Raw genomic sequence first — 25,983 nt, forward strand, 5'->3', positions numbered from 1 at the left:
GTGTGGATCAGCATAGGAGAAACTGGGCGCTGTTTGAGTGGCAGGCTCAGAGAGCATAATAAAGGTATAAAAGCCGGCGCAAGGAAGAACTTGCCTGAACAGGTGACCTGACGCCAGTGCACTGCCACTTTGGACATTACCAAAGTTCTTAAACGATACAAGAACCAGCTTGACCGCGAACTTTTCGAAGCGTATGCCATACATCAACGAGGGGAGAAGTGCATCAGCACTCCTTCTGTTATCTTGAGAAGAAAATAAATCAGATTTCTCGATGGCTGATTACAAGAATCTTGTCACCTAGATTTAAGGTTTCATGCTTTTATCATATGTATGGGTTTTATATATTAACGTTGCTGCAATAAATTTCTTTCAGTTGATAGTCAGCGCCCGTGTGTGTGTCTTCCTTTCTTGGTCCCGTCTGCTGCGCTGTTTCCATGCAAAGGCTGTCATAAGCTCAACAAGCTTTGCAAGCTGACAAAGCCCTAACACTCGCCCCTCAAACAAACACGTCGACTCAAACGAACAAACTACTCAAACAAACATGTCGCATCAACACATAACTGCATACGTGAACTTTAATGATTGCGTCGTTTACTGCATCCCTCTATCTTGTGCTTTTAAAAGTATGTTGGACAAACAGGGTGTTTTCTCAACGACCGGCTACGCCAGCAGAACAATAATGTTAGAAATTCGCCCCAAAGCAACCGTGCCATTCACTGCAGTAAGTGCCGAAACTGTGTCCCATTGTTAAATCAGTGTCAAATTATCGGACGTTGTCGTGAAACTTACCCGAGAGATTATCGACACACAGAAAATAGCATCACTCGGAAGCACTTGTGTCAGCGCTCCTTCCATTTCATTGTCAAAAAAGAACTCGCATTCCTCAGGATATAGACGTAATCTGGCGCAAGTTTTCCGGTTTCTGTCAATCTCGGCAGCTGCTCTTTTTATCGCGCACGTACAGTGTTCTGCCGTGTCATAGTAGCCTTTGACCACTGTATAAAGCACTTGCGGTTTCATGAAATACACAGCTGGAAGTAGCGCTCGTCCTGTCTGTTCGTTCTTTGTTCGTGTTCTTTTAGCGCTTGCGAAAAAAGAGAGCTACCATTACGGAGTGCGCAGTAGAAGTATATAGGCGGTAGGACGGTCCAAGAGGATACCGGCAAGCTATCTCAGGTGACGAAAGATCTAATTAAGAAACGCCAAAGCATAAGGGAATCTAACCCTGCCGAGAGAATAGAACTGGCAGAACTATCGAAATAATAAATAAGCGCAAGTTAGCCGACATAAGAAAATTTAATATGGAGAGAATCGAGCATGCTCTAAAGAACGGAGGTAGCCTAAAAGCGGTGAAGAGGAAACTAGGCATAGGTAAAAACCAGATGTATACGTTAAGAGACAAGGAGGGCAATGCCATTAGCAATATGGATAAGGTACTTAAAGAAGCCAGAGTTCTACACAAATATGAGCAGTATCCAATGTAATCAGATCGTTAATGAGACAGATAGTAACGCAGAGCAAAGCGTCATCCACCCAGTAACGAAAGAGGAAGAAAAGAAAGCCTTAGGAGCAATGGAAAAGGGAAAAGCAGCTGGGCAGGATCAGGTAACAGCTGTTAGTGTTTAATTGGGGAGATAAATGCGTTCTCCCCGCTTAAGAGCGACTGACACTGCTCAAAACCGCCAGGAACCCACCACGTGGGCGTGTACGCTACGAGTGCACGCCGACAACGGCGGGCCTTGCTCTGAGGGAACAAAGGAATGACATTGGCTGACACAAACAGGCATTTATTACTACAGCAACAATAACGCTAGCTAGCAACAAAGCGCGCTAAGGAGTCGAGGTCGTCCGACTCACCAGCAAAGTTAGCAGCGAATGCTCGCTCACACTAGGGCAAGGGGTACTCCGAGGCCTGGAGGGACGAGATACGGGAGTAAGTCGCCCCGCCACTTCCTCTCCCCGCTGGCGCAAAGCGGAGCCACGAGCGACACGTCCGCTCGCGCCAACGATCCCAGCCCTAAGAGATGGTGCTGTAAGCTACGTCCCGAGCGCGCGCACACGAAAGCAGTCTTTGTGGCGCCCTCCCTTGTTAGTTAAGGTAACTAACCATGGAACGCGTCCCTCCCTTGAGGTGATGCTTTTGCTGCAGGGTGCATCGCGGGAAAACCTACAAAGGGGACAGCAGGGCAGATCTGTTGTACGGAGGGGAGATCGTGCTAGAAAAACTAGCCACCCTGTATGCGCAATGAATTATGACCTCTAGCATAACAGAAGCTTGGAAGAATGCAAACATTATCTTAATTCATTGGAAAGGAGGCGCCAAGGACTTGAAAAATTACAGATCGATCAGCTTACTACCCATTGCATAAAAGGTATTTACTAAAGTAATCGCTAATAGAGTCGCGGCAAGCTTAGACTTTAATAACCCAAATGATCAGGCAGGCTTTTTGTAAAGGATATCCCACAATAGCCATATTCACACTATGAATCAGGTGAGGTGATAGAGAAATGCGCAGAAGACAACCAACCCCTATATATATAGCCTTGATTGATTACGAGAATGCATATATATATATATATATATATATATATATATATATATATATATATATATATATATATATATATATATATATATATATAAATTAACAAAAGGTTCTTCTACACCCTGATTACGCAGTTTCTGTATGACTGCTGACGTTTCCAATGAGTCGTATGCATTCTCCTGATCAGCTGTCACCCGCTACCTATATATATATATATATATATATATATATATATATATATATATATATATATATATATATATATATATATATATATATATATATATATATATATATATATACGCCCTTCCTTATTGGAATTTTATTGCTGACTTTATAGAGGCCTATGATAGCTGTGGAGTTGCTATATATATATATATATATATATATATATATATATATATATATATATATATATATATATATATATATATATATATACCATAGGGACATGATCTCGCCAATGCTATTCATCGCCTGTTTACAGAAGGCATTCCAAGGCCTGAATTTGGAGTAGTTGGGAATAAGAGTAAATGTAGAATACCTACATAGCCTGCGAATCGCTGATGACATTGCGTTGCTGAGTCACTCCGGAGGTGAACTGAAAACCATGATCAATTATATAGACAGGCAGAGCAGAACGGTGGGGGTAAAAACTAACATGCAGAAAACCAAAGTAACGATCAACAGTCCAGCAAGGGAACAACAGTTCACAATTGGCGGGAGGTGGTGGAAGTGGTAAAGGAATCCTTAGGGCAGGTAGCGAGTGACAGCTGATCAGGATCATCAGAGGGAAATAAATAGAAGGGTAAGATTGGGGTGGAGCGCGTATGGCATGTTTATTCAGATCATGGATGGCAGTTTACCAATATTCCTCAAGATAAAAGTATACAACAGCTGTATCTTACCGATACTTACCTACGGGGCAGAAACATGGAGGCTAACGAAAAGGGTTAAGGACAAGCGCAGTGAGCCATGGAAAGAAAGATGTTTGGTGTAACGTTAAGAGACCGGAAGCGGGCAGAGTGGGTGAGGGAACAAGCGCGGGTTAGCGAAATTTTAGTTGAAATCAAGAGGAAGAAATGGGCTCGGGCATATAATGCAAAAGGTAAGCAAATTGCGCTTTACCGACTATTGCAGTCATCAGCATACATATGACACTAGCGGGAGTTTGAGGCTTCGGGAAAATTTTTAAAGAAATATTACGCTTATAACAAAATCCCAAATTATTCAGGCCAACCGTGGCTGGTTCTTAAGGGTAACGCAGCGGATTCCAAGAGAAGGCAAGCTTAGCAAGGGGTGGCAGAAAGATAGGTAGGCGGATGAGATTAAGAAGTTTGCAGGCATAGGTTGGGCGCAGCTGGCAAAGAACAGGGTTAATTGGAGGGAAATGGGAGAGGCCTTTGCGCTGCAGTGGATGTAGTCAGTCTCATGATGATGATGATGATGATGGCCTAAGACCCTATATCCCGTGATGCTGCGAAAAATTGCATGTTAGGGCATTTTTCATGCAATTTTGTGTTAGCAGCCAAATTCTTATTATTTGATTCAACTGTTGTTACGAACATTAGTAAGAATGACAGAACAATGGGAAAAAGACTCATTTACCTATGAGTGCTGCTCAAAGGCACACAGCCATGGATTCTGCGTTGTAGTCGTTGGCGTCACACGCCACCTGACAACCGTGGCAGGTACTAGCAGAGTGGAACGCCACCTACTACGGCGAGTGTGGAGGAATGGTCAACCGGAAGGTGGCTGCAACAGGAAGATCTTCGAGGGTGGCAAGATGCGTAACACGACACCTGCCCTCGTTGACAGGTGGCATGTGAAGGGCTGCACTCCAGTTTCGCATTACCGTCTATAGCAGCCATCAGCGCACATATGACACGAGTGGGAGTAAAATTTTAAAACAAATATTATTACGCTTTTAACAAATTCTGAAATCATTTACGCCAACCATAGCCGGAAGAGGGTGTGGTGCAGGTCAGGTTTCTACCAGAAAAAAGGCTGTAGTCTTCAAGTGTGCCTGGATAGAATCACCAGTCCTAGGTGCAAAGTCGCAAGTGTATACTTGCAAACTGCTCGAGACCTGTAATCCAGTGACAGTGATCTTGCGCAGTTTCTAAGCAAGACGAACAGTGTAAAGATTTCCATATCCTATTTTTCCTTGATGGCATGGAAGTGACTTTGTTCCATTGGTTTCAAATATATTTTCTATCAAAATAAACGGTGATGTCAAGGCGGATTGTTTTTAGCCCAACTCCCAAAGTGAATGTGGGATGCCATTCGGCAGAAGGACGAAACCCAACATAAAACGTAATAACAACTGTTTATTAGCGATGGCAGCGGACGAGCATACCCACGATACGCTGGTCCGGGTAGCGGAAGGAAAACAGCCCTCTTCACAGCCGGGCAGCCTGTTTTTGTAGCCGCCGTTGGTGAATCATGCCTAGGGTGACGCAGCGGTGGCGCTGTGCTTTATCGGTAACGCGGTCCAGCGCTGATACACTGGGTCGGATGATAACAAGGCGGAGGATGCACGGAAATTTGCGAATAGTGTGTCGTCACAAGGACAAGACATGTGCCAGCCCCCAAGCGAACGCTACTGGAATATCAAACTGTATTGATGCAGAAAGATCATTCAGATTCAGGCATGATGATGATCAAATGTCAAACAAAGTCATTCGTTGGGTGGAGCTAAGAGGAAAGCATTATTCGATGCAGAATTACAACAGCCTCCTTAAATGTTAGAAAACGGACCTCTGCAGCATGCAAGACATGCGCTAAAAAATAAACTGGCATGTTTCTTTCATATGTCGTATGTTTGTTGCGGAAATTTGCGAATTCTGAATCCTTCATCCTTGGAATTTAGCGGATTGTTTATTCTGCGTCTCGGAAATTTATAATTTTTCACTGCAGAAAGTTAGGGTTTTTTTGTCATATCTCACAGTAGAAGGCTGGGCGAGTTGGTAGGTACTCGCTCTAAAATAGCGCAAACAAGACAAGGACGAAGGAAATGTACAACACGAGCACTGGCACAATACATAGGAAGGAAGTGGCTGATGTATTTAGAAGCAGTTGACGTCATAATGTGTAAAGGACCATACAAGTTATAAAAAGCGTAAGAGGGTGGTAAAGATAAAACACGATGAAATCTCAAAAGAGATGGTCAGAGTTAGCAAAGCAGAATGGTTGACCCCGTAGCGGAAAATGTCACATGGTGTAAAGAGCCATCAAAACGATAAAACACGTCTATAACAAAGAGTGAATGGCATATGAAGGTGACAAGGTTTTGCTAACAACTGCAATAACCTTAACTTAAAATCAATAAAACGATGACATGATTGAATTTGGCATGCGCGAACAAATTTAACAAATTCTTCTAATAAGGCAAGTTCATTCCTATCCAACGGTTTGGCTTTTTTTACGTACGCACTGACACAATTACACAAATGGGAAGAGGTATTTAAAGAGCACATATCCTCACAAACGTTTCTTTTTTTCTTTTCTTTCCCGAAAGGAACGTCATTTCTTTGTTTGATAAAAGCACAGACAGCGCATTGACAAAGGTATATGAATTAGATTTTATGTTAGAGGCTTCAATCACTTCCCTATTCAGTTAATCAGCATGGTGTCCTATGACTCTGCATTGTTCGAATTCTTGTTGACAGGCGCGGCAGCTCTCGTGTTGTGCGTTTCCTTTGTCCTTGTCTTGTTTGCGCTGTTTTAGAATGTCATACCTCAACCCGGCACGATTTCGGTAATCCGAATAAACAAGCTTCTGGCACCATAGGCTTGTACATGAGCATTTGGGAGGACTCCCGCGTTTTCAGAATTAACGGGGTGTACTACTTACTGGTTTTAATTACTAATTTGTGTGACTGCATTGTCAGCATTTTCCCGAGAGATTTTTCATGTCACCTGCAATAGTTCTTTGCCAGTGCCTCTATCTGTATGGGCACATGAAAATGAGGAAACTAGAACCTCACAAAACACTGGGATGGAAAGGCCAGTAAACAAACACTACTTGTTATGTCCGTCGCCAAGGCAGTGTTGAGTTTGTCGACAAATTGTTATCCTATTCAAATTTGAATTTCATTACTCGCGCACCTCTGCGTGACTTTCCCATGAGATGCGGCTTGCCTTTGAAGAAATGTAATAATTACAGGATTGCATTTAAGTCTGCTTAGGAGCATAAATGCGAAAGCATTTCTGTTTTTGTTTTTCTCCGCCATTTTTATTTATTTTTTATTTTCACTATTTCGAGTTTTGCCAAGTTTTATTTTTATATTTTACTTTTACTTTATTATTTATTATTTTTTTGTTACGTAAGCTTTCTCACGCATTTACATCGTTTTTCATCCAATTTTCAGTTTCTCATCACACAAAACGAGCTTCAAACACAGCATTTATTTCATTAACTGAATTTAAATAATAATTACAATTATTGAACGAAAATTTTACCAATTCAAGGTCTACTCACGGACTACATAACACAAGCAAACTTTAGCACATATTTCCACAGAACAACATAATCGGGCGGAAAAAATTTACGGACACTTTTTGCTTAAACGACATAACCATATTATGTTTTCGCATTAATAACAAACTGTTTCTCAAGCGTACTTTAATTGTGATGCTGAAGGAAAGCGGTATTCATGTGTGCTAGGGACATTCAGATTTGACCCACTGAAGGAGTGGAAATTTTATAATCTTTCACCAAGGGACACATAGGTTACCTGGTGGTATTGGTGTCATGCCTTGTGTGTTTCCTGTCTTTCCCAGTTATCTTCCCTTCTGGTGGAGCCAAGGACCCGACAACGTGAACCCCACATCAGGGTAAGTGCAAACGCAAGGCATAAATGGGGAGGGATACAGTCAAACCCAAATAGAACGAAATCAGAGTGATTTATGCTTTATATGAAACACTCGGAAGTTCTAGCATTGTGGTTGCAAAATGTATTTTTTATAACAAACTACACCTTAAATATATCGAACTCTGAGCGCCCGCAATCGGCCACCAGAGGTCCGTGATCGGTCACTGAAGGCCCGCAGTTGGTTACCAAATGCCCACCAACGCACTGCTGCGTCGGCACCGATAGTCTCGGAGCTACCACGCAGCCAGGCCGCACTTCACTGAAACCCGTGAAACGCAAGAGGAGCGGGAGCAGCCCTTCAAAATCCGTCCGACAGCCAGTCTCACTTCGCAGTGCTCGTATTCAGCAGCCACGTACCTACACGTGATCAAGTACGTGTGATCATCTCCGTCCCTGTTGCTCTGGCTGCGGGGGAAGGCGGCGGCCCTCATGGCAGCCCGGTTACCTACGAACGCTGCGAGACGTCCTCGTCCTCCGTGTTTTCTTAGCTTTGCATTTGCAGTCATGCTGCTGTTCTGCGCGCTTGACTTTGGCTGTGCCTCCGCTGCTTCGCACTTGCTTTCCGGCACTTCATCCTGCCAGATGACGACGAAACAGTGGCAAGGCCTTCCGAGGGGCTTGCAATGAGAGGGCGCAAGATTTGCCTCTTCCTGGATAATTAACTGTTCAGCGCACCACTCTGGCGTCTCGCTTAAAAACATTGTGCTTTGCTTTCTGTCACCGAACGCAACACCGGGTTTACAGCCACTTGACAAAGCATCATCCGTGTAGTCAAGCCAGGCTACCGGAAGTGCGTGGTGAAGCTTCTCTATTGAAATTGTGGGTCACTTATGAGCGGAAGATTAATTTGCTGGCTGCAATCAAAAATATCAGCCTTGCCTGGCAAGACGTTACTCGAGACGCTCAAAACCACCATGCTTGAGAGAACTTCTGCCATCATGCTGCACTGTGTTTTGAGGGTGTAGAAGCTTTGATTGCAGTGCGCGCAGCTTAAGATGGTAGTGACGTTGCCAAGCTGTTAATAGAAGTCCCCGATGTTTCAGGCGCTAAGCCGACAGAAGTTGCCTTTGAAGATTTTTTTATGGTGTTCGACAACATAGCTGTTATACAACATAGCTGTGACGACAACATAGCCCGTTGGATTCGCACAGCTCATGTGCGGGCCCTCACAGCCCTCACCAGGGAATTCAAGACTTATTTGCCGCAATCTACATTCAAAGCTTTGGCGACAGGCACAATACCTAAAGGAGTGCTTAAGGGTGGCATCCGGACGATACGGAACCGAATATCAGCAAACCAAGATCCACAAGGAATGGTTTGAAACCTTTCAACAGACGACGGAGTTCTTGTGGGCTTCGGCCCTTCCTCACGTTCCAAGGAATAAGAGGACTGACAAGCAAGCTAGAAAAATGCAGCTTCTGGGTGGCACATGCCTTTCACCACAACACCCGAAGACCCTGGAGCAAAGACCGATCAGTACTCGTAGCACCAGCGGAGAGGCTGGCCTTATACAGAGGCATCTCCCGAAAAGTCAAGGATGAGCTTCGGCCGAGGTTCCTAGAGGAGAGTATCAACGCTTTGGGTGCGTCGTCTGTGGGACGACCGAAATGAAGTAAGGACATGCGTGCCCTCATGGAATGTTTCCACAGTACTGATTTATGACCTGTTTTATCAGATAAGAAAGAGCATATCGTGCCTGAAGTGAGGTTCAATGAAGAGGCCTCGGCAGCCGTCAGCAAATGCTTTGAATGGGTAAATGCAGATCATGTGGTTGTAAAATAACGTGTAATTTCACTGTTAAATGATCATAATTCAATGGCGTTAGCCACTTCTTTTCGAAAAACAGAAGGAATGGAATTAAATTTATCTTTCTCGGCAAAAACAAGATTTATGCCCCCTTTAGGGCTATTATTTCCGAAGCCGGCACATGGCAGAATTTGGTCTCTGGCTACGTGCGGAAGCACCTTTCAGGTTTTACGGTGGATTATTCGTTTGCAGACAGAAATGCAGATGCACTGGCCATGTACCTGGGGCAAGAAAATCTAGGGAGGTGCACCGGTTCTAGCATTGATGTGCTGCTCCTGTATTTTCTCTTGTACACAAAGGAATTTGAAAGCTGTACGCAAATGCATAGATGAAAGGAATGACGAAGCTAGTTTTGTGGGTCGGGGGGGGGGGGGGGGCATTTCTGTGTCGGCGTTCCTGGAGTTTGTCTTTTTATTTGACATCGACGTACGTACGTGGGCTGGACATATGATGTCTCTGTACAAACAAAAAGGCGTATGTATCGGTTCAAAGGCTGCTCCGGCCCTCAGCAATATTTTTCTTGCTCAGGTGGACAGGGAAATCAACAAAAAGATTGGAGGGAGAGAGAGAGAAACGACTTTGGAGGGCTTTCAATGCATTGGAGGGAAGATTGGAGGGCATGCAATGCATATTTCAAGATTTGTTAATTTTTCAATATTGTTTGACAGGTACGCTTTAGTAGAAGAAGTAATAACATCTTATAGGTTTTTAAATAATGTGGTATGGCTATCTTTCACTTATGAGTTGCCTTCAGAAAATGCTCTCTATTATTTTAGTTTAGGGTTTTTTTAGGGGAGAACACATCTGCTGGATGTATTCGCCCAGATCCCAAAAACCAATGCTGAGTTTTTCTCGGGGTACTCAAAATTAATAAAAAATAGAACAGCGATGACGAGCATACGTTCAAACCTGACAAATTCATGCCATCACTGCGTAGTGGACAGCGTGCTTTAACAGGTTAGATTAGAAGCCGCAGGTTTTCCGAAAGTAGTGATTTCAGCAACTTGCGAAGAGCTATTGTGGGCAGTACGAAAAGAATGCTGAAGAGCGAGGTTAGGCAAAAAAAGATAGGAAAGATGTAGTTATGCCGTGTGTGCACCGAACGACTCATAATCTTAAAAAGTTTGTGGGACGGTTTGACGTGAACGTGATGGTGTTTTCTGCGCCACAATAGTTGAGGGGGGGGGGGGGGGGGGGCTTTGCTGTACGATAAAGGAACCGATGTGACGACGTACCAAGAAACAGCCGATTTTATTGTCCAGTATTGCATAGATGAAGATGCGTGGAATGTGTTGGCTCAGTGGTGTATGAGCTTCCTCTTTCCTGAAAAATTTTAAAGATCACTGGGGTGACCCGCATTGGGAGAATGCGAAAGCAAACGTGTCAGCGCGCACACAATCACACAACGAGATATCCCACCATTCGACGCATACGAAAGGAACCCGCGCACTGGACGGCGGCGAGGGAACGACTGACGCAAGGCGGAAACGCCGAAGCGGAGCCGATACGAAAGAACGATGTAGCAGATTCTTTCCATCGCGCCACCAGTCACCGCACCTTTACACAGCCCTCTCCTCTCTCGTCCCGGTGAGCCCATTTCAACGAGGCGACATGTCGCCCCACGTTACCATGGCAGCCGCATTGCCGACATCTCCTTTCACTCCAGTCACATATTCTGTTTCAAATTTGGCGCGAGTGCTACTTTCCCGTCTGCCTACTATATCACCGTCCAGCATATTCAACTAACTCAATTTAATTAACTAATTACTCTGTATCAATGAAATTTTTTTCACTATTTTATCACTGATGAAACAGCCTTCAATTAATTTCAAACTTTATTTCATATCTTTTGCTTAATTTTTCACTATTTTGCCATCGACGGTTGTTTTCCCGTCCACTCACTATGTCGACGTCTGCGTTATTTCGATGTTTTTACATTTTTGGCTGTAATTATTTAACTAATCATCCTTTCGACATAATTTTTATGGTGCATTATTCTCACATCGTCCCCTTTCGAATACAAACAATTGTTTGATTCTACCTCTTGTGACAAGGCCACAATGGCTGCGGGAACGTCTTGATGAGCAGACCTTGCCGACAAGTAATGCTTTCACATTAATAATGTTTATATCAGTCACAGTGGCCGGTGTATTAATATTCGGCTAAGGGAACATCTTTGATCACTTTCAGATTGAACCTATTCCTATTTGAAGGAACACTGCCAGGATTGCGGGAAGGAAAACAAGAAAGTGTGCAGACCTTTAGTCGCACATACGCGCATTCTATTTTGTAACTGAGTAAAGACAACAAGAGAGTTTATGGAAGCATACGCTACTCGAAAAAGACGGGATGATGCGTTCGTCAGCCTTCGTGATTGCTAGTTAGTAAAGAGTAAAGAGAAAGAAATCTCAGTAAAGAGATTGCTTTCCTGGACAACGCGTGATTTGTTTTAGTGTTTCTGGCTTTTTCATGGTTTTGGTTGTCGCTGCTGTCCTGCTACCGGGGTTTAGGGGTTCTTAGCCATTTACCTATGATGCGGTCCTTAGACTGTACTCTGGGCATGTGCCCTGGAGCTATTGCAGTTGCGAGTCAGCGCTCGTCTGTGTGTTTGCTTGCTCTCTGTCTTTTGTCTATTGGCGCTGTCTTCTACCCAAAATGTAATAACTACGCAGTTATTGCGCCTGGCATTCCAGCTGCATGCCTGAAGCCACACTGCTTTTGTGAGGCCTTGGTGTTTTACATTTGCTTCATCCTCCTCCCTAGGAACCACGTGACCATGGTCACCAGTGATCACCTGACCAGCCTTTTGAAGAACATCTTGAACCTCCTGCGGAAAACAGTCAACACTGAGGGCTCCCCTTGGATGATCACTATTGCAGGTGCGCGAGCTCTTTTGTCGCATTCTCAAACTCTCTTGTGGCTGACATTAGACACTGATCAACCCAGGTGGCTCAGCTTCAATCGCTCGGCGGCAAGCAGTTACACTAGGGTCCGTTCCAAAATGTTTAAAGGAAAGGTGCCGTGGTTGGGTCATGCATGAATATGGGTGGTCGAGGAACCCAAAAAGCTCAGTTTGGGAGCCCCTGCTGTAAAAGAACATCAGGGAGAAACAACTTTGAGACAGCAGAGGAGGGGCAGTTGCATCAGCTGTCTTCTGTCCAAATGCTTGCATCTGCCAGGGGCGGCACACTTACCCTCTCTGTGCGGGTATCGGCTAACAACGCAGGCCATGCGGGCCAGATTGTGATCAACTCGTCGGAGGAGCTCCTGCGGGACCCCGTGCTACCGCTGATGGAGAAGGTCCGGCAGTGCGCAGATGCGGTCTTCCACAAGGAGGAGTGCATGCGCAGCTACCTCAAGTCTAGCACCGACGACACCTCTCAGGCAGAGAGCCAGCTCCAGGAGGTGGGGCCCCATTGTGAAGCAAGGGTGTTCAGTGTGGTGATGCAACACACTAGAAGGAAACCGCTCGAGCCTCCACAATGGGTACACCCCCAGTAAAAGCAGTCGCTGAATTTCGGGGATGGTGACCGGGCTATCAGCTATTTCGCTTCTTTAGACCCAATTTTATGACATTACAAAGCATACTCGGCTAAGCTAGAAGGCAGAACAGAGAAGAGAAAATGGTAGTCATTGTCAAAAGAGCTACTACTGGGACTAGTTGGAAATACATTCTACTTTAACCTTGCTAAAATATAGTTGCTGTAAATCTCTTTTCAGCAGCAGAGTACTTATATGGGTACTATCCGAGAGTTTCAGCCTCATGTGATGGGGGCTAGAGATAAACAAAAACTTCTTAGTATTTGTGCCCCTTGTTGTGCATAAGAATAGAGTTTCTATAAGGGTCTTTATACATGAATGGGCAAGACTGTGCAGCACTCTGGTGGTAGTTAAAGAAGCTTTCAGCAGCGAATGAACGAAGAGGACTAAAGGTTGCGACAATGTGCAACCGAGGTTTGCAGGATCCTCTCAGCTGCGCCGCAGTGGTTGTGACACAGATTAGGAGCCTTTTCTATTTCTCCATTTTGTCACGGCATTTTGCACACTTCCGCATACAATGCATGCCATGGATCAGAGAAGCACCAGTTGGCATACTAGCACTGGTTTTTGCTGCACACACACTAGCCAATGGTGAGGAGCAAAACTGCAAAGCAGGATGGGAATGACGCAGGCGACAACACAGGGCACTACAGACAAGTGAACATTTATTGACGAACATCAGAGCTTATATGGATTAGTCGCGCGTGTAGTCTGGCAAACAATCATAAAATGAAGATGAAACGTGAGAAAACAGTTCAATGGCAAACATGCCGAAAACAATCGGTACGTGGAAGGGAACGGAACCGAGCAAGGATGACACAACTAGCCTGCGAAAAACCAAAACAAAACAACCTAGTGAAACACTGGCAGAAACGCTAATTCTTTCTTTGAAATGGACACAGAAGGCGGGCTGACATACTTATCTGGCTCCGATCTCAAGATAGCAACAGCCTCGACTATTTCGTTTTCGAACTGCCCCTTCCTTCTTCCTATGATCTGTCTGCAGTTCAGCCTAGAATAGCTGTCTGTACAACTGCGACAGTGAACGGGCAGGGCAAGTCCTCCGGGCCTACTCTAAGAACGGGCGTGTTTTCTAAAACGAATATTTAACCATCTGCCAGCTTGGCCGATGTAATATCGACCACTGCTGAGGGGAATCTTATAAACTACCCCAGTTGCGCTTGAGACATTCTTTTTCGAATTCCTCTTGCCTCTGTTGAGCAACTCGAAAAGGCGGGCTTTCCTTGCTGACTGTTAAGATCTGTGGCCGCATCTCTCTTCAAAAAGCTTCGCAAGACTGCGCAAAACGGCACTTTTCGCCATGAGCCATCGAGCCGAAATAACTATGTAGTCTCACCATATCTTCATAAGATTTCCTATAATCTAAAGTAGATCTCTCGCAGACATGGCGTTGACGTTGTCATGTCTGCGCCGTGCAAGCTTTCAAAACTTTTCAATTTGGTGGGGAAGCAGACTTCAAAGCCTCTAGTTGGCGGCATGAGGCATTCGAAAAAGTATGTCTCATGCGCAACTGGGGTGGTTTATAAGGTTCCCCTCAGCTGTGGTCGATTTTATATCGGCCAAACTGGCAAAGGCATAAACATTCGCTTGCAAGAGCATGTGCGTTCCTTGAGTAGGCCTGAAGGACCTGCCCTGCCCGTTCACTGTTGCAGTTGTACAGACTGCTATCCTAAGCTTTAAAACACAAAGATCATACGAAGAAAAAAAGGGGCAGTTGGAAAAGGAAATAGACGAGGCTTTTGCCACCTTTTAGACCAGAGCCAGATAAGTGTGAGCACGCCTCTTGTGTCCATTTTCGAGAAAGAATTAGCGTTTCTGTCATTGTTTCTTTAGGTTGTTTTTGAGAGCGCGTGGTTTAATTTAATATCGTAAGATTTCTGGGAAAGTAGTTTGTAATGCAATTGCATTTCAAAAGTAATTCTGCACCTAAGATACCACAGATTAACTGTGCTTTCTTTAATAAACGTGCCCAAAACGAGGATCTCATGTCGTAGGACCACATTCACTACATGTCAGAGGAACAAACTGAAGCCCCGCAATACCATTGGCAATTAAACCTCAAGTATGCTTTGGGAAAAAATTAACATTTCATAATGCTTGTGTTCTCTTTGTTTGCTTCTTCTCGTCATAAGGAGTTCTCACTTCTTGTTCGGGACATATATGCCTTCTTCCCCCTGCTGATCAAGTATGTCGACCTCCAAAGGTGCGTGCCCAATGAACAACATCTCTTCTTTATCCGCAGAGCACTGTCTTAGCTTATGCTGTTTTCTGCTGCGCTACAAATGCTTCCCGAGATGGGTTTCTTTTTAATGCTTTCTATTAACTTTTGTTGTTGGAAATATTGAGCACTTTAGCTTGGATGTACTTAAAGTGGTGCGGCCGTGCTGCTTTTGTTGGCCCCGAAAAATGCCTTGTCACATTCCAGGCACATCATCCAAAAGTTTTTTGTTATTAATGCACTAAAGGAGCACAGCAACAAACTAAGAGCAGTGCCTGTAGCTGTTTCAATGAACTTGAATTCTCTTCTATTACATTTCTCCTTGAGACTGGCACAACTTCTGGAGCATGACTCACCCAGAAAGACTTTCATTCGAGCTAGTTGGGTGAGTCATGACATGGTTAATACAAAAGCGTACTGGCGCGAAAAGATTGAGACAACACACGCAATACCGGACTGGCGCCAACCTCCAACTGAGTTTAGTCATGGAGAAATCTACTTAATTACAACACAAGCAGGCAGAAAGACACAAGCAAAAATCGAACAAAGGATGACTTTAAAAAAGGCACACGTGCCAAAAAGGATTAAACCAAAGATTACAACGTTGACAATGACCTACTAAGAAAACTAATCTCTTCTGGCAGTGACACAGATGGCTTGTTTATGCAGACATGCCCCTCTGTTTGATGTAATATGCTTCGATTATTTCACGTTCTAATCTGTATATAGACCTTACAATGAATTTTGTGTTTTCAAACCAGGGACAGCCTTTCCAGCTTTTGAAGTGAGTGGCCATGTAGCTGTCGCAATCATTTTTTCTAGCAATCTTGTGCTGCCGGACTCTTTCATCAAAGCACGGACCTGTCTGGCCGATATATCCCCGGCCGAAGCTTAGAGGCACAACGTACACAACATCAGCCGTGCATTCAGTGGCCGGATTTGGTTATTATTTTTGCACTGCTTAGCCAGTCTTTCTTTTTTCAAGGTCCAAATGCGCGACAGCTTGCAAGGAGCAGAAAGAACTACATTGATCTTATACCTGCTGGTCACTTTCTTCAGGTTGTGCGAAAGCCAATGAATACAGGGAATCACAACCTTCGTTTTTTTTTCAGTTTTTTTTATTTATTTCCACAATACTGCAGACCCTCATTTGAGTCCAGGCAGAGAGGGCAGAAAAATACATTCACTCAACACAAAAACAGTTACATCCTTCTTCTTTTTTTACCCTGATTACGCCTTGACGTCGGCTTGCACTTCTTGACAAGGTTCTCACAAATAGCCGTGATGAGGTGTTTTCGGTACCCGGCTTGGTGAATGCGTTCAGTTTGCACATCAAAGCTCTGTGCCATCTTATGCTGACAGGAGTTTTCCAAGGCTGCATTCAGGCATGTCGCAACGATTCCACGCTTGATTAGCTTGGAATGCGCACTACTGAAAGGCAGTAGCTCTTTGCACGATCAGGGATTGTAGGACCAACATACATATATCTCTCCAGCTCAAGTCAAGAAACTACAGGCTATTTTGGTGGGTAACTTTAAATAAGCCCCTCAGATTAACTGCTGAAAATGGTTACAGTGTCAAGGATGGCGCTTGGTTTTAACCTCTGCGATCAGTTAGCGCAATTAGATAGTCATCCATATATCTCAATTCCTTAACAACGTTAGAGGTCAATAAAAGCCGGTCATTAACACGTTGGTCAACACACGATAAATAAATGCCACTCAAAATAGGTGCAAGGGACGACCCAATACAACAATAGCGTGTAGTTTCCTGAATTGAGATTTGTGCTTAAGCAGGACAGACATGTTTGTTGGTCGTACAACCCGAGATCGTGCAAAGAGCTACTGCCTTTCAGTAGTGCGCATTCTAAGCTAATCAAGCGCGGAATCGTTGCGACATGCCGAATGAAGCCTTGGAAAAATCCTGTGAGCATAAGATGGCACAGAGCTTTGATGCGCAAACTAAACAATGCATTCACTACACTAAGCCGGGTACCTAAAACACCTCATCACGAGCATTTTTGAGAACCTTGTCAAGAAGCGCAAGCCGACGTCAAGGGGTAATTGGCAAAAAAAGAACAAGGATAAAGAAAAACAACCGACGCTAATGATTCCCTATATTCATCGGTTTTCGCACAACCTGAAGAAAGTGACCAGCAGGCACAAGGTCAGTGTTGTTCTGCCTGCCCTTTGCAAGCTGTCACGCATTTGCAACCTGAGCAAGGACTGGATAAGCAGCTCAGAAAGCATCACCAAATCCGAGCCACTGAATGCACGGCTGATTTTGTGTACGTTGCGCCTCTAAGCTGCGGCCAGGGATATATCGGCCAGATAGGCCAATGCTTTAACGAAAGAGTAAGGCAGCAGAAGATTGCTATAAAAAATGGTTGTGAAAACTACATGGCCATTCATTGCAAAAACTCCAAATGCTGTCCCTGATTTGAAAACACAAAATTTATTGCAAACTCTAAAGATAGATTACAGCGTGAAATAATCGCAGCATATTAAATCAAGCAGAAGGGCCACATCTCCATAAGCAAGCCATCTGTGCCGCTATCAGAAGAGATTAGTTTTCTTAGTTGGTCATGGTCAACGTTGTAATCACTGCTTTGGTCCTTTTTGGCACCTGTGCATTTTTTTAATCACCCTTCATTCAGTTTTTGCTTTTATCTTTTTGCCTGCTCGTGTGGTTATTAAAAAGTGTTTTTTTTTTCATGAATAAACTTAGTTCGAAGTTGTCGCCTGTCCTGTCTTGTGTGTATCGTCTCCGTCTTTTCGCACCAGTATGCTTTTGCGTCAACCACGTCATGACTCATCCCGCTTACCAAAACAACGGCTGGCAGTGTTAATCATGCCAACCCATCTCTACCTTGAGCGATTGTACGGGGCTATGACAGCTGCTATATTGTACCATAAAGGCACAATACTGCGCGGAAGGTAAACCTAGTTTTGCGCTCTCTTTATGAGTACTACTTGGCTGAGGGGTTTACAGTGGAGCAGTCTAAATAGGATTCCTTTGAAGGAAAGGCTGCAGTTCCACCCTGTGTGATGGTTCGCTCTCCAGGTCTCATGCTGTTTATGTTACCTGTCTGTTACTGGAACGAAAGAGCTCCAAACCACGAGACTACACAAAGAAATAAAACAGACACAGCACTGACTTACAGCTGGGATATCTTGAGCGAGAATGCATTAAATACTAACTAGCGCAACAATCGTCCCTTTTGCTTTATTTCTCTATTGTTGTTATTTTGTTATATTCACCTATATACAGTACATACTCATCTAAGGGAAGCACTTTTCTTCCGCGGTTTTGACACGGTGTGGCACTCACACGGAACCGGCATTTTTGCATAAAATATTTCCAACTACAGCAGAGTCCTGATTACATGTCCCCTAGTTTATGCTGTGACATACATTTTTATGACGGGTTAGCTGACCCCGAAAATCCTTCAAATACACAATGCCTTGAAATTTTGGATGCTAGGATGTGTTCCCAACGCCCGGCATGAATTAACCACCCGGAGTACAGCTGGTTGTTAGATCAGTTTACTTTGAGAGGACATAGTAGTAGTGTCGAAATGACAGGGATGAAAGGAGAGAAGAAGACGACACAAGCGCTAGACATCAAATTACTTTATTCTCGGAAAAACCACGCATTTATAGGTGATGATCAGGTGCCAAAAAAATTCAGTGATCAAACCGCATGCACGATAGAGCTCTCGATACAAGAACTTCAATTCCTTGGCAAACAGATAAACAGTTGGTTTGCTCACGCATGATTGCCTTTCCACGTGCATAATAGAGGCTTCCAGTACCTCTCGCTCCTTCTGGTCTGCATGTACAGATACTATCACACGTGTCTGCTCAAAAAATGGGGTACAATCTTTTTCATCATGTTCACATCATTTGCAATCTGCCGCCATGTGTTCAGAGCCTGACATAGCCGCTGCGAGAGTCTTATGATCCGTGAGGCGAATGCTTGATACAGCGGCCAGTTTGGCCTATGTAACATTTTCCGCATGATAGCGGAATTCCATAGACCACATTGGTCCTGCAGTCAAGGACTTTCCAAGCTTGGTGGGCCATGGCCGTTCCCTGTTGGAGAATAATAGAGAGAGACGGGCTAGTTGGCGACTATTAGTAGAGTGCATCTTGAAACCGCGCAAAAAAGACAAGGGACGAGGAAGAAACCAACAGGACAGAGCGCGGAACTTCAACTGGTTTATTACAACAGTGTGTCACATTTATACAATCATCGTAATCACGTGGTAACATCATCGTACAATCGTCAATCATCGTAAACACGTGGTAACGAAGAAGGCCAGAAAAAAGATCGACTACAAGTTAGAGAAACCGTCGATTATCTCCAGCACAATGATCTCGCTTTAATTATTTCAGATAAAGAGGGTAGCTTCGCTGTTCTACCTACCTATTACGCTTTATCGTATAAAGTGAAGGAAGCTGTTTCAAAAAACTTTTCCGCCACGAAGTGTAGCGCTCCTAAGCTGAAAAAACTAGCGTTGGCTTTTTGAGACAGGCACAGCCTGACAAATCTTGGGAAAACTGTCAAAGGGGAAAAGCGCCGAGCACTGAGTATTTTCTTTTCCGTGAAAACTCATAAAGAAGGCGTTCCTCTTAGAGCCATTGTTTCAGAGCGGGATACTCGGCGCCCGTCCTTGTCGCCTCGTCTCTGTCCTCGTCTGTTCTGCGCTGCTTTTCTAGAAAAGAAGGGGGCTTTATCCAAGTTTTTACAAAAACATTTGCATATACTCCGAATAGCGGACCCGTTCATGATAAAGAATTCTGAAGAGGTTATAGCATTTCTTCGTGACTACGAAAGCTCGAACCCACCCTTGTTTCCTTTCTCAATAGACGTAACCGACCTGTTTTATTCAATATCTCAGGACAAACTCTTTTGTGCTCTTAAAGATACAATTGATGACTATGGTCCTGTGGCCTTCCAGTATGCATGCGGATTAAGTGTAGATAACTTTTTAGAAATGCTTAGGTTTTATCTTTCATCGACCATTGTCGATTTTGAAGGTAAAAATTTCATTCAAAAGAGCGGCGTTTGTATTCGCTCTTGCATAGCCCCTTTGTCGAGTGACATATTTTTATCTTACTGTGACAAGCGAATTGCTGAACGCCTTGACACAGCCTACTCGGCTAAGGTTTTTAGATACGTGCATGATTACGCTATTTTCCTGAAAGGGGTTACGCATGAGGGGGGTATGACAGCGGTGCACCGGGTTCTAGAAATCTCCGAGTGCTCTTTTGGCCTTAGCTTCACCAAAGAGGTGCCTGCGCAAGGTTCCTTGCAATTCCTTGATATCTGTATTGTCCGCGAAACCCAAGCGTGCTGGAGGTATCAACCTCGCTAAAAAAAAAAAGCGATTTTAAGCCACCAATCAGCTCATTCCAAGCTTGTTAAAAGGGGTATCGCAAAAAACTGCGTGCTGCTCTGGACAAGTCCTGTAATATAATTGGTTTTTGGTTTTTGGGGGAAAGGAAATGGCGCAGTATCTGTCTCATATATCTTTGGACACCTGAACCGCGCCGTAAGGGAAGGGATAAAGGAGGGAGTGAAAGAAAGGAAGAATAGGTGCCGTAGTGGAGGGCTCCGGAATAATTTCGACCACCTGGGGATCTTTAACGTGCACTGACATCGCACAGCACACGGGCGCCTTAGCGTTTTTCCTCCATAAAAACGCAGCCGCCGCGGTCGGGTTCGAACCCGGGAACTCCGGATCAGTAGTCGAGCGCCCTAACCACTGAGCCACCGCAGCGTGAAATGGCACACAGCGTGAGTTTCCAGCTAAAAAGGCTGACCAGTGCCGGTTTCCCTGGGGAGTTAATCACCTCTGTGCTAGAGGCCCTTGCCAGTGAAGCCAGGGGCGTACCTGAGCACCGCCGTAGGGAAGAAGCGCAACGCAAAAGACCCGTTGCCAACCCATACTACCACCAGATCTCGCATCGCTTGAAAAAAGTGGCTCAGAAGGGCGACGTGCCAGTGGTCTTCACTGCACCCCAAAAACTGGCCGGCCTATGCAACAAGGTATAGGGAAAGCACAAAGAAGAATGCGGTATCAAGCGCGCAGAAAGATTTGTCCCGTGCAAAAGGGGGGTTGTTTACCGTATACCCCTGTCCTGCGGCAAAAGCTACATCGGACAAACTGGACGTTGTATAAACGTCAGACTCCAGGAGCACCACGCAGGAGTAGGCGCATTGGCGGGGGGTGGGCATGTGGCCAACCATTGCCGCCACTGCCGTGGTTGCACGCCTCGGTTCCGCGGTACCACTATCCTGAACAAGTTCGGGTCTAAACTAAGCAGAGAAGTGTATGAGGCCTACTGTATCAAGAAGGAATCCGGCTCGTGTGTCAGCAAACCTCGGTTAACCTGTCCGATAAAGAGTATTCATATGTAGATTGCATGATGCCTCGTACACGCCCGCGCACAAGTGTTACGTGATGATCGGTCGTCATGTTACCACGTGATTACGATGATTGCATAAATGTAACGCACTGTTGTAATAAACCAGTTGAAGTTCCGCGCTCTGTCCTGTTGGTTTCTTCCTCGTCCGTTGTCTTTTTTGCGCGGTTTCAAGATGCACTCTACTCCGTTGGAGACATCCTAACAACTGTGCAGAGGTTGCCTAGTTTGTTGGGTGCAGTAAGCACAACTCTGAAATTGCTTTTTATTGTCACCTTTTTAAGACAGTATGTGAGCTGCTGAACACAGGGCAGTGCCACACGTCTGGCCCATTCATGAGCTGGTCGTTCTGTCGTCTGCGTATGGTACCCGGCTTTTATCTCGTATATCAGGCTCTCAGCGACTGATGTCACCAGTTCCATACGAAAACCTGCCTTAATCATGCGACCAGTCTGCCCTAGTACACCTTCAGGTATCTTATGTGAGCAGGACTTTTCGAGAGCAGCAAGAAAGCCATGTCTCAGCAATGCCTCTTTTCACTAATTTGGTGTGGACTGAATCAAAATTCAAAATTCCTTTTTTGGACCTTGGCTGGTACATGCGGCAAACGCGTGATTCACCAAAGAAAAAAAGAACATCCAGAAAATGTGGGCTACCGTCATTATTAAGTTTGTTTTAAATTCAGAAAATGGGCAGAGGACTTAAACATGTATAAAGTATGATGGACTCCATTGTGATTTCTGTGCTCTTGAGCTTTTATTACCACAAAAAATTGCCCACATATCTAAAAATCTATAATGTCTTCTTGTCATTGATGCGTGCTTCAATGCGGTGGTCCAAACTCGCTAAAAACTGTTCACTAAGCAATGGTGTGATGCATGAGCCTATGCAGACGCCCTCGGGCTGCAAAAACTTCACACCCTCAAAATTGATATAAGTACTAGAAAGATGAAATTCTAAAAGCGGTAGAAAATATCCCAGAGAAATTCCTACACCATCTTGAAAACCTGCAGTCCCTTTAGTTTCTATGCTCTCTTTCGCTGTCATTAAATTATCATTTTTGGGGATTTTAGTAAAAAAGATTGTCAAAGTCAGTCGAGAAGGCCTGCTTAGATCCTGAAGACAGTTCTTATTGCGAGAAAAATTCGATTTCTTCGAATTAGCCACCCTAAATGGGTCGATTACTGGAAGGAGCAGCAAGCGTCTTTGGAGGAACCTCGAAAGCACGTCTCGCCAAGATCCTGCTTCAGCCTTTCTTATACATAAGCAAAGGCACTCGTGCGTGAGCAAACAAAATGTTTATCTTTCTTCCAAGGAATTGAAGTTCTTATATCGGGAGGGGCCATCGCGAATGCTGTTTGATCTTTTTGGCGTCTTATCGTTGCCTTAAATGCGTGGTTTTTTCAAGAATAATGTCAGTTGATGTCTAGCGCTTATCCTTTCGTCCCTGTTATTGTTGCGATACTACTATGTCCTCTTAATCTAAGCACAACTAGCCCAGCTTTCTGCCTTAAATCAGTTTACTGGTGAGTGTTACGTGATTCTAATTTATTAAGATCCTCCATTGATCACGCACTCAACTCACAGTATGCCTTGGCTGAAGGTTGATAGCGTGTAGTGACTTCGGCTGTGCCCCTCCACACGTGTGACTGGCGGCCATCAGTATGAGGTGGCCTTTGCCTGGCCTGTTTTTCCTCGTGCTTTACTGTTGACGGCTTTGCGGAAATGAATTATAGATTCATTTTAATACGAGGTTATTGTGTGTTGATAAACTAGTAGCATAGTTAGACCTTTAACGAATAACTATGACTGAATTCAAATCTATTTCTCTGCAGCTTCGATGCTGCTAATGTAGGTGCACTGCATTCTGACTTTAGCACAACATAACTTTCTGTCTTTTCTGGCGCTAATGCCGATTGCAAAAAAGTCTGCAGCACTGATGCACTGTTCATCCACAGTTTCAGGCAGTGTCCGGAGCACGGGACGACGCGGCCCTTGTTGTACCGAGTGCTGTAGGAGGCTTTCTTCATCTGTTAGCTTCTCCGTGAGAAAAATTATGCACTCGTGAAACAGTCATTCTGGCTGAAAATTTTTTTTCGAAATACTGGCATACAAGTTGGGGGTGCAGCCCTTAGACTATTATGTACGGTATTTGACTTATTCATGCAATGTGGGGGTGCAGCCCTTAGACTATTATGTACGGTATTTGACTTATTCATGCAATGTGATGTGCCAGTGTGTGGCATGACCCAGAGTAACAGCTTGTGTCACTCTCTCTCCTTTTAAAGAAACCACTGGCTTAAGAACAATGTGAAAGAAGCGGAAAAGGTCTACACCTGCGTTGCCCATGTGTTCAACACTTGGAATAAGTCTCAGGTAGGTTGTGCTAACAAATATGGAGTGAGAACAGTTTAGCTGACACGAGCTTTCGAATATATGCTGCCGTCAGTCAAGGCAGCCGTACTGTTTTCCTACAATCTCATTTCACTCCTTAGATTTATCCACTTCCCTCCTGAGGTTCCGTGAGTGTGATTTTAAAAAGTTTGCACCTGTTCATCTTTTCGGAACTAGATGTGATGTGATTTACATAGAACAAAATTTATTTTCAGCGAGCAAGTTGAATGTAGTTTTTTGGAAAATTTTGCAAATTGCGCTTGCATCTTCCTAATGAATGCTGCTTCGTGCATGCTCTATGTGAGGCATGCAAATTGTTCTAGGAACTACACTTCTTCCATCCACGGTACAGTTGAATTAATTAAGAGCAAAACCGGGATCAAGTGCTAGCGAAGCTTAGTTGCAGCCGTGTTTTGCATAAAAGTCGATTATGAGAACCGCTTGGGCACTGGTCTACCTTCATTGCATAATTCATTGAGTGTTGGAAGCTGTAACGTACAAGGACTTGGTTATAGGCCATTTGGTAGGGCATCGTATGGAGCAAAACCGCAAATCAGGACGGGACTGAGGTAGGCGAAAACACAGGGCCCTGAGTTGTCGCCTGCCTCAGTTCCATCCCGATTTGCGGTTCTGCTCCTCGCATCGAGAGCTATTGTGTGTATTTTCGACTCATAAAAGCTGGAGTACTGCTTGTACTGTCTTCCATTTTCTCCTACTGAATCTGTGCCCTGAAAAATAGCAAGGCAAGATTTCAGTTCAACCCGCATGTTTGGAAAAACGCTGCGACCGGTTCACTCGTGCATTCTTTTCTCCCTCCTGTGCGCAGTACTTCCGGCGGGAGGAAGCCAACTTCATCTCCCAGCACGAGATCGACAATATGGCGCTCATAATGCCTTCTTCCGGACGGGGCCGGGCGAGCGTCCAGACCATAGATGCAAGCCAGAGCCAGAAAAAGGTGCATATGCCACCCTAAGCTGCATTGTAGTTCCCTGTGTTCCCCCCAACTACACATTGTTACTTGACCAATGCATGCATGTGCTGCCCCCTCAGGAGAAGAAGAAGAAGCGTGACGGCAAGCGGGACAAGGACAAGGAGCTGGCAGCCAGCCTGGTGGTGGCCTGCCTCAAGCGCCTGCTGCCTGTGGGGCTAAACCTGTTCGCCGGGAGAGAACAGGAGCTTGTGCAGCACGCCAAGGAGAAATTTCTCAATGTGTGCATTGCTATACCTGCTATACCTACTAGAGCATGCTTTCTGCATAACCTCTTGAGGTAGTGCGTCCAGAGTATATACTCTCAAATCCCCATATTCAAGGTCACTGTGTGAAAATGTGGCCACTATATAAAGTGCCGACGAGTGCAAAATGGTCCACAGAACCATTGCAAGCCAGGCAGGTGAAAAGAAAAGCAGACTTAAGCTCTGCCTATCACTTCTGCCTTAAAGGTGTGACATATTAGTGTTCCTAGTGGAAATCAAGCGGAAGAAACGGACTTGGGCAGGGCATGTATTGCGAAAGCAAGATAACTGCTAGTTCTTAAGGGTAACGGAACGGATTCAAAGATAAGGCAAGCGTAGCAGGGGGCGGCATAAAGTTAGGTGGCGGATGAGATTAAGAAGTTTGCGGGCATACGATGGCTGCAGCTGGCAAAGGTCAGGGTTAATTGGAGAGTCATGGGAGAGGTCTTTGCCCTTCAGTGGACGTAGTCAGGCTGATAATGATGCTGATGACGTTAGCGTTAATGGACCCCTTCAGCTGCCCAGGGTCCTCTTTGCGTATCACTTCAAAGATACGGGCACTGTTCTTTCTTCACTATCACGTTATGCTTAACCTAGCCTTAAAGGAATAGTGAGGCGGTGTAAATCTGCAAACCTTGTAGGTAGGGTTCTAATGTAAACTTGTTGATTGTGCCGGCGAACTTAATAGTGCGCTAGCACTTTTAGTGGCCATTCCCCGCGTCTCGCTGTTGTCTGTCCGTTTGTCTGAAGCCAGTTTTGTGACAGGCTGCTCACCTGCCCACACTGTCAAGCAGCAGCTCAGTTAGGGGAGACGTGGTTGTTGAAATGAACATTTTTATCATTGAAGATAGCGTACTGAAATTAGATGTGTGTATGTGGGCTTTGTTTCTGTTTCCAAAATGTAATTTGTTTCAGTA

General features: G+C 44.7%; 1 protein-coding gene across 1 annotated transcript in view; it reads left to right on the forward strand.

Annotated features, from left to right (window-relative positions):
• Positions 1-25,983, forward strand: part of RyR (Ryanodine receptor) — a 1,185,515-nt gene that overhangs the window by 768,818 nt on the left and 390,714 nt on the right. The window contains 7 exon segments of the mRNA XM_077638630.1: positions 7,332-7,385; positions 11,993-12,108; positions 12,456-12,634; positions 14,923-14,993; positions 23,728-23,815; positions 24,660-24,788; positions 24,884-25,042. Of these exon segments, the coding sequence (XP_077494756.1) occupies positions 7,332-7,385; positions 11,993-12,108; positions 12,456-12,634; positions 14,923-14,993; positions 23,728-23,815; positions 24,660-24,788; positions 24,884-25,042 (796 nt within the window).

Source organism: Amblyomma americanum, chromosome 9, assembly GCF_052857255.1.
Source record: "Amblyomma americanum isolate KBUSLIRL-KWMA chromosome 9, ASM5285725v1, whole genome shotgun sequence".
NCBI classification, from domain to species: Eukaryota; Metazoa; Arthropoda; class Arachnida; order Ixodida; family Ixodidae; genus Amblyomma; species Amblyomma americanum.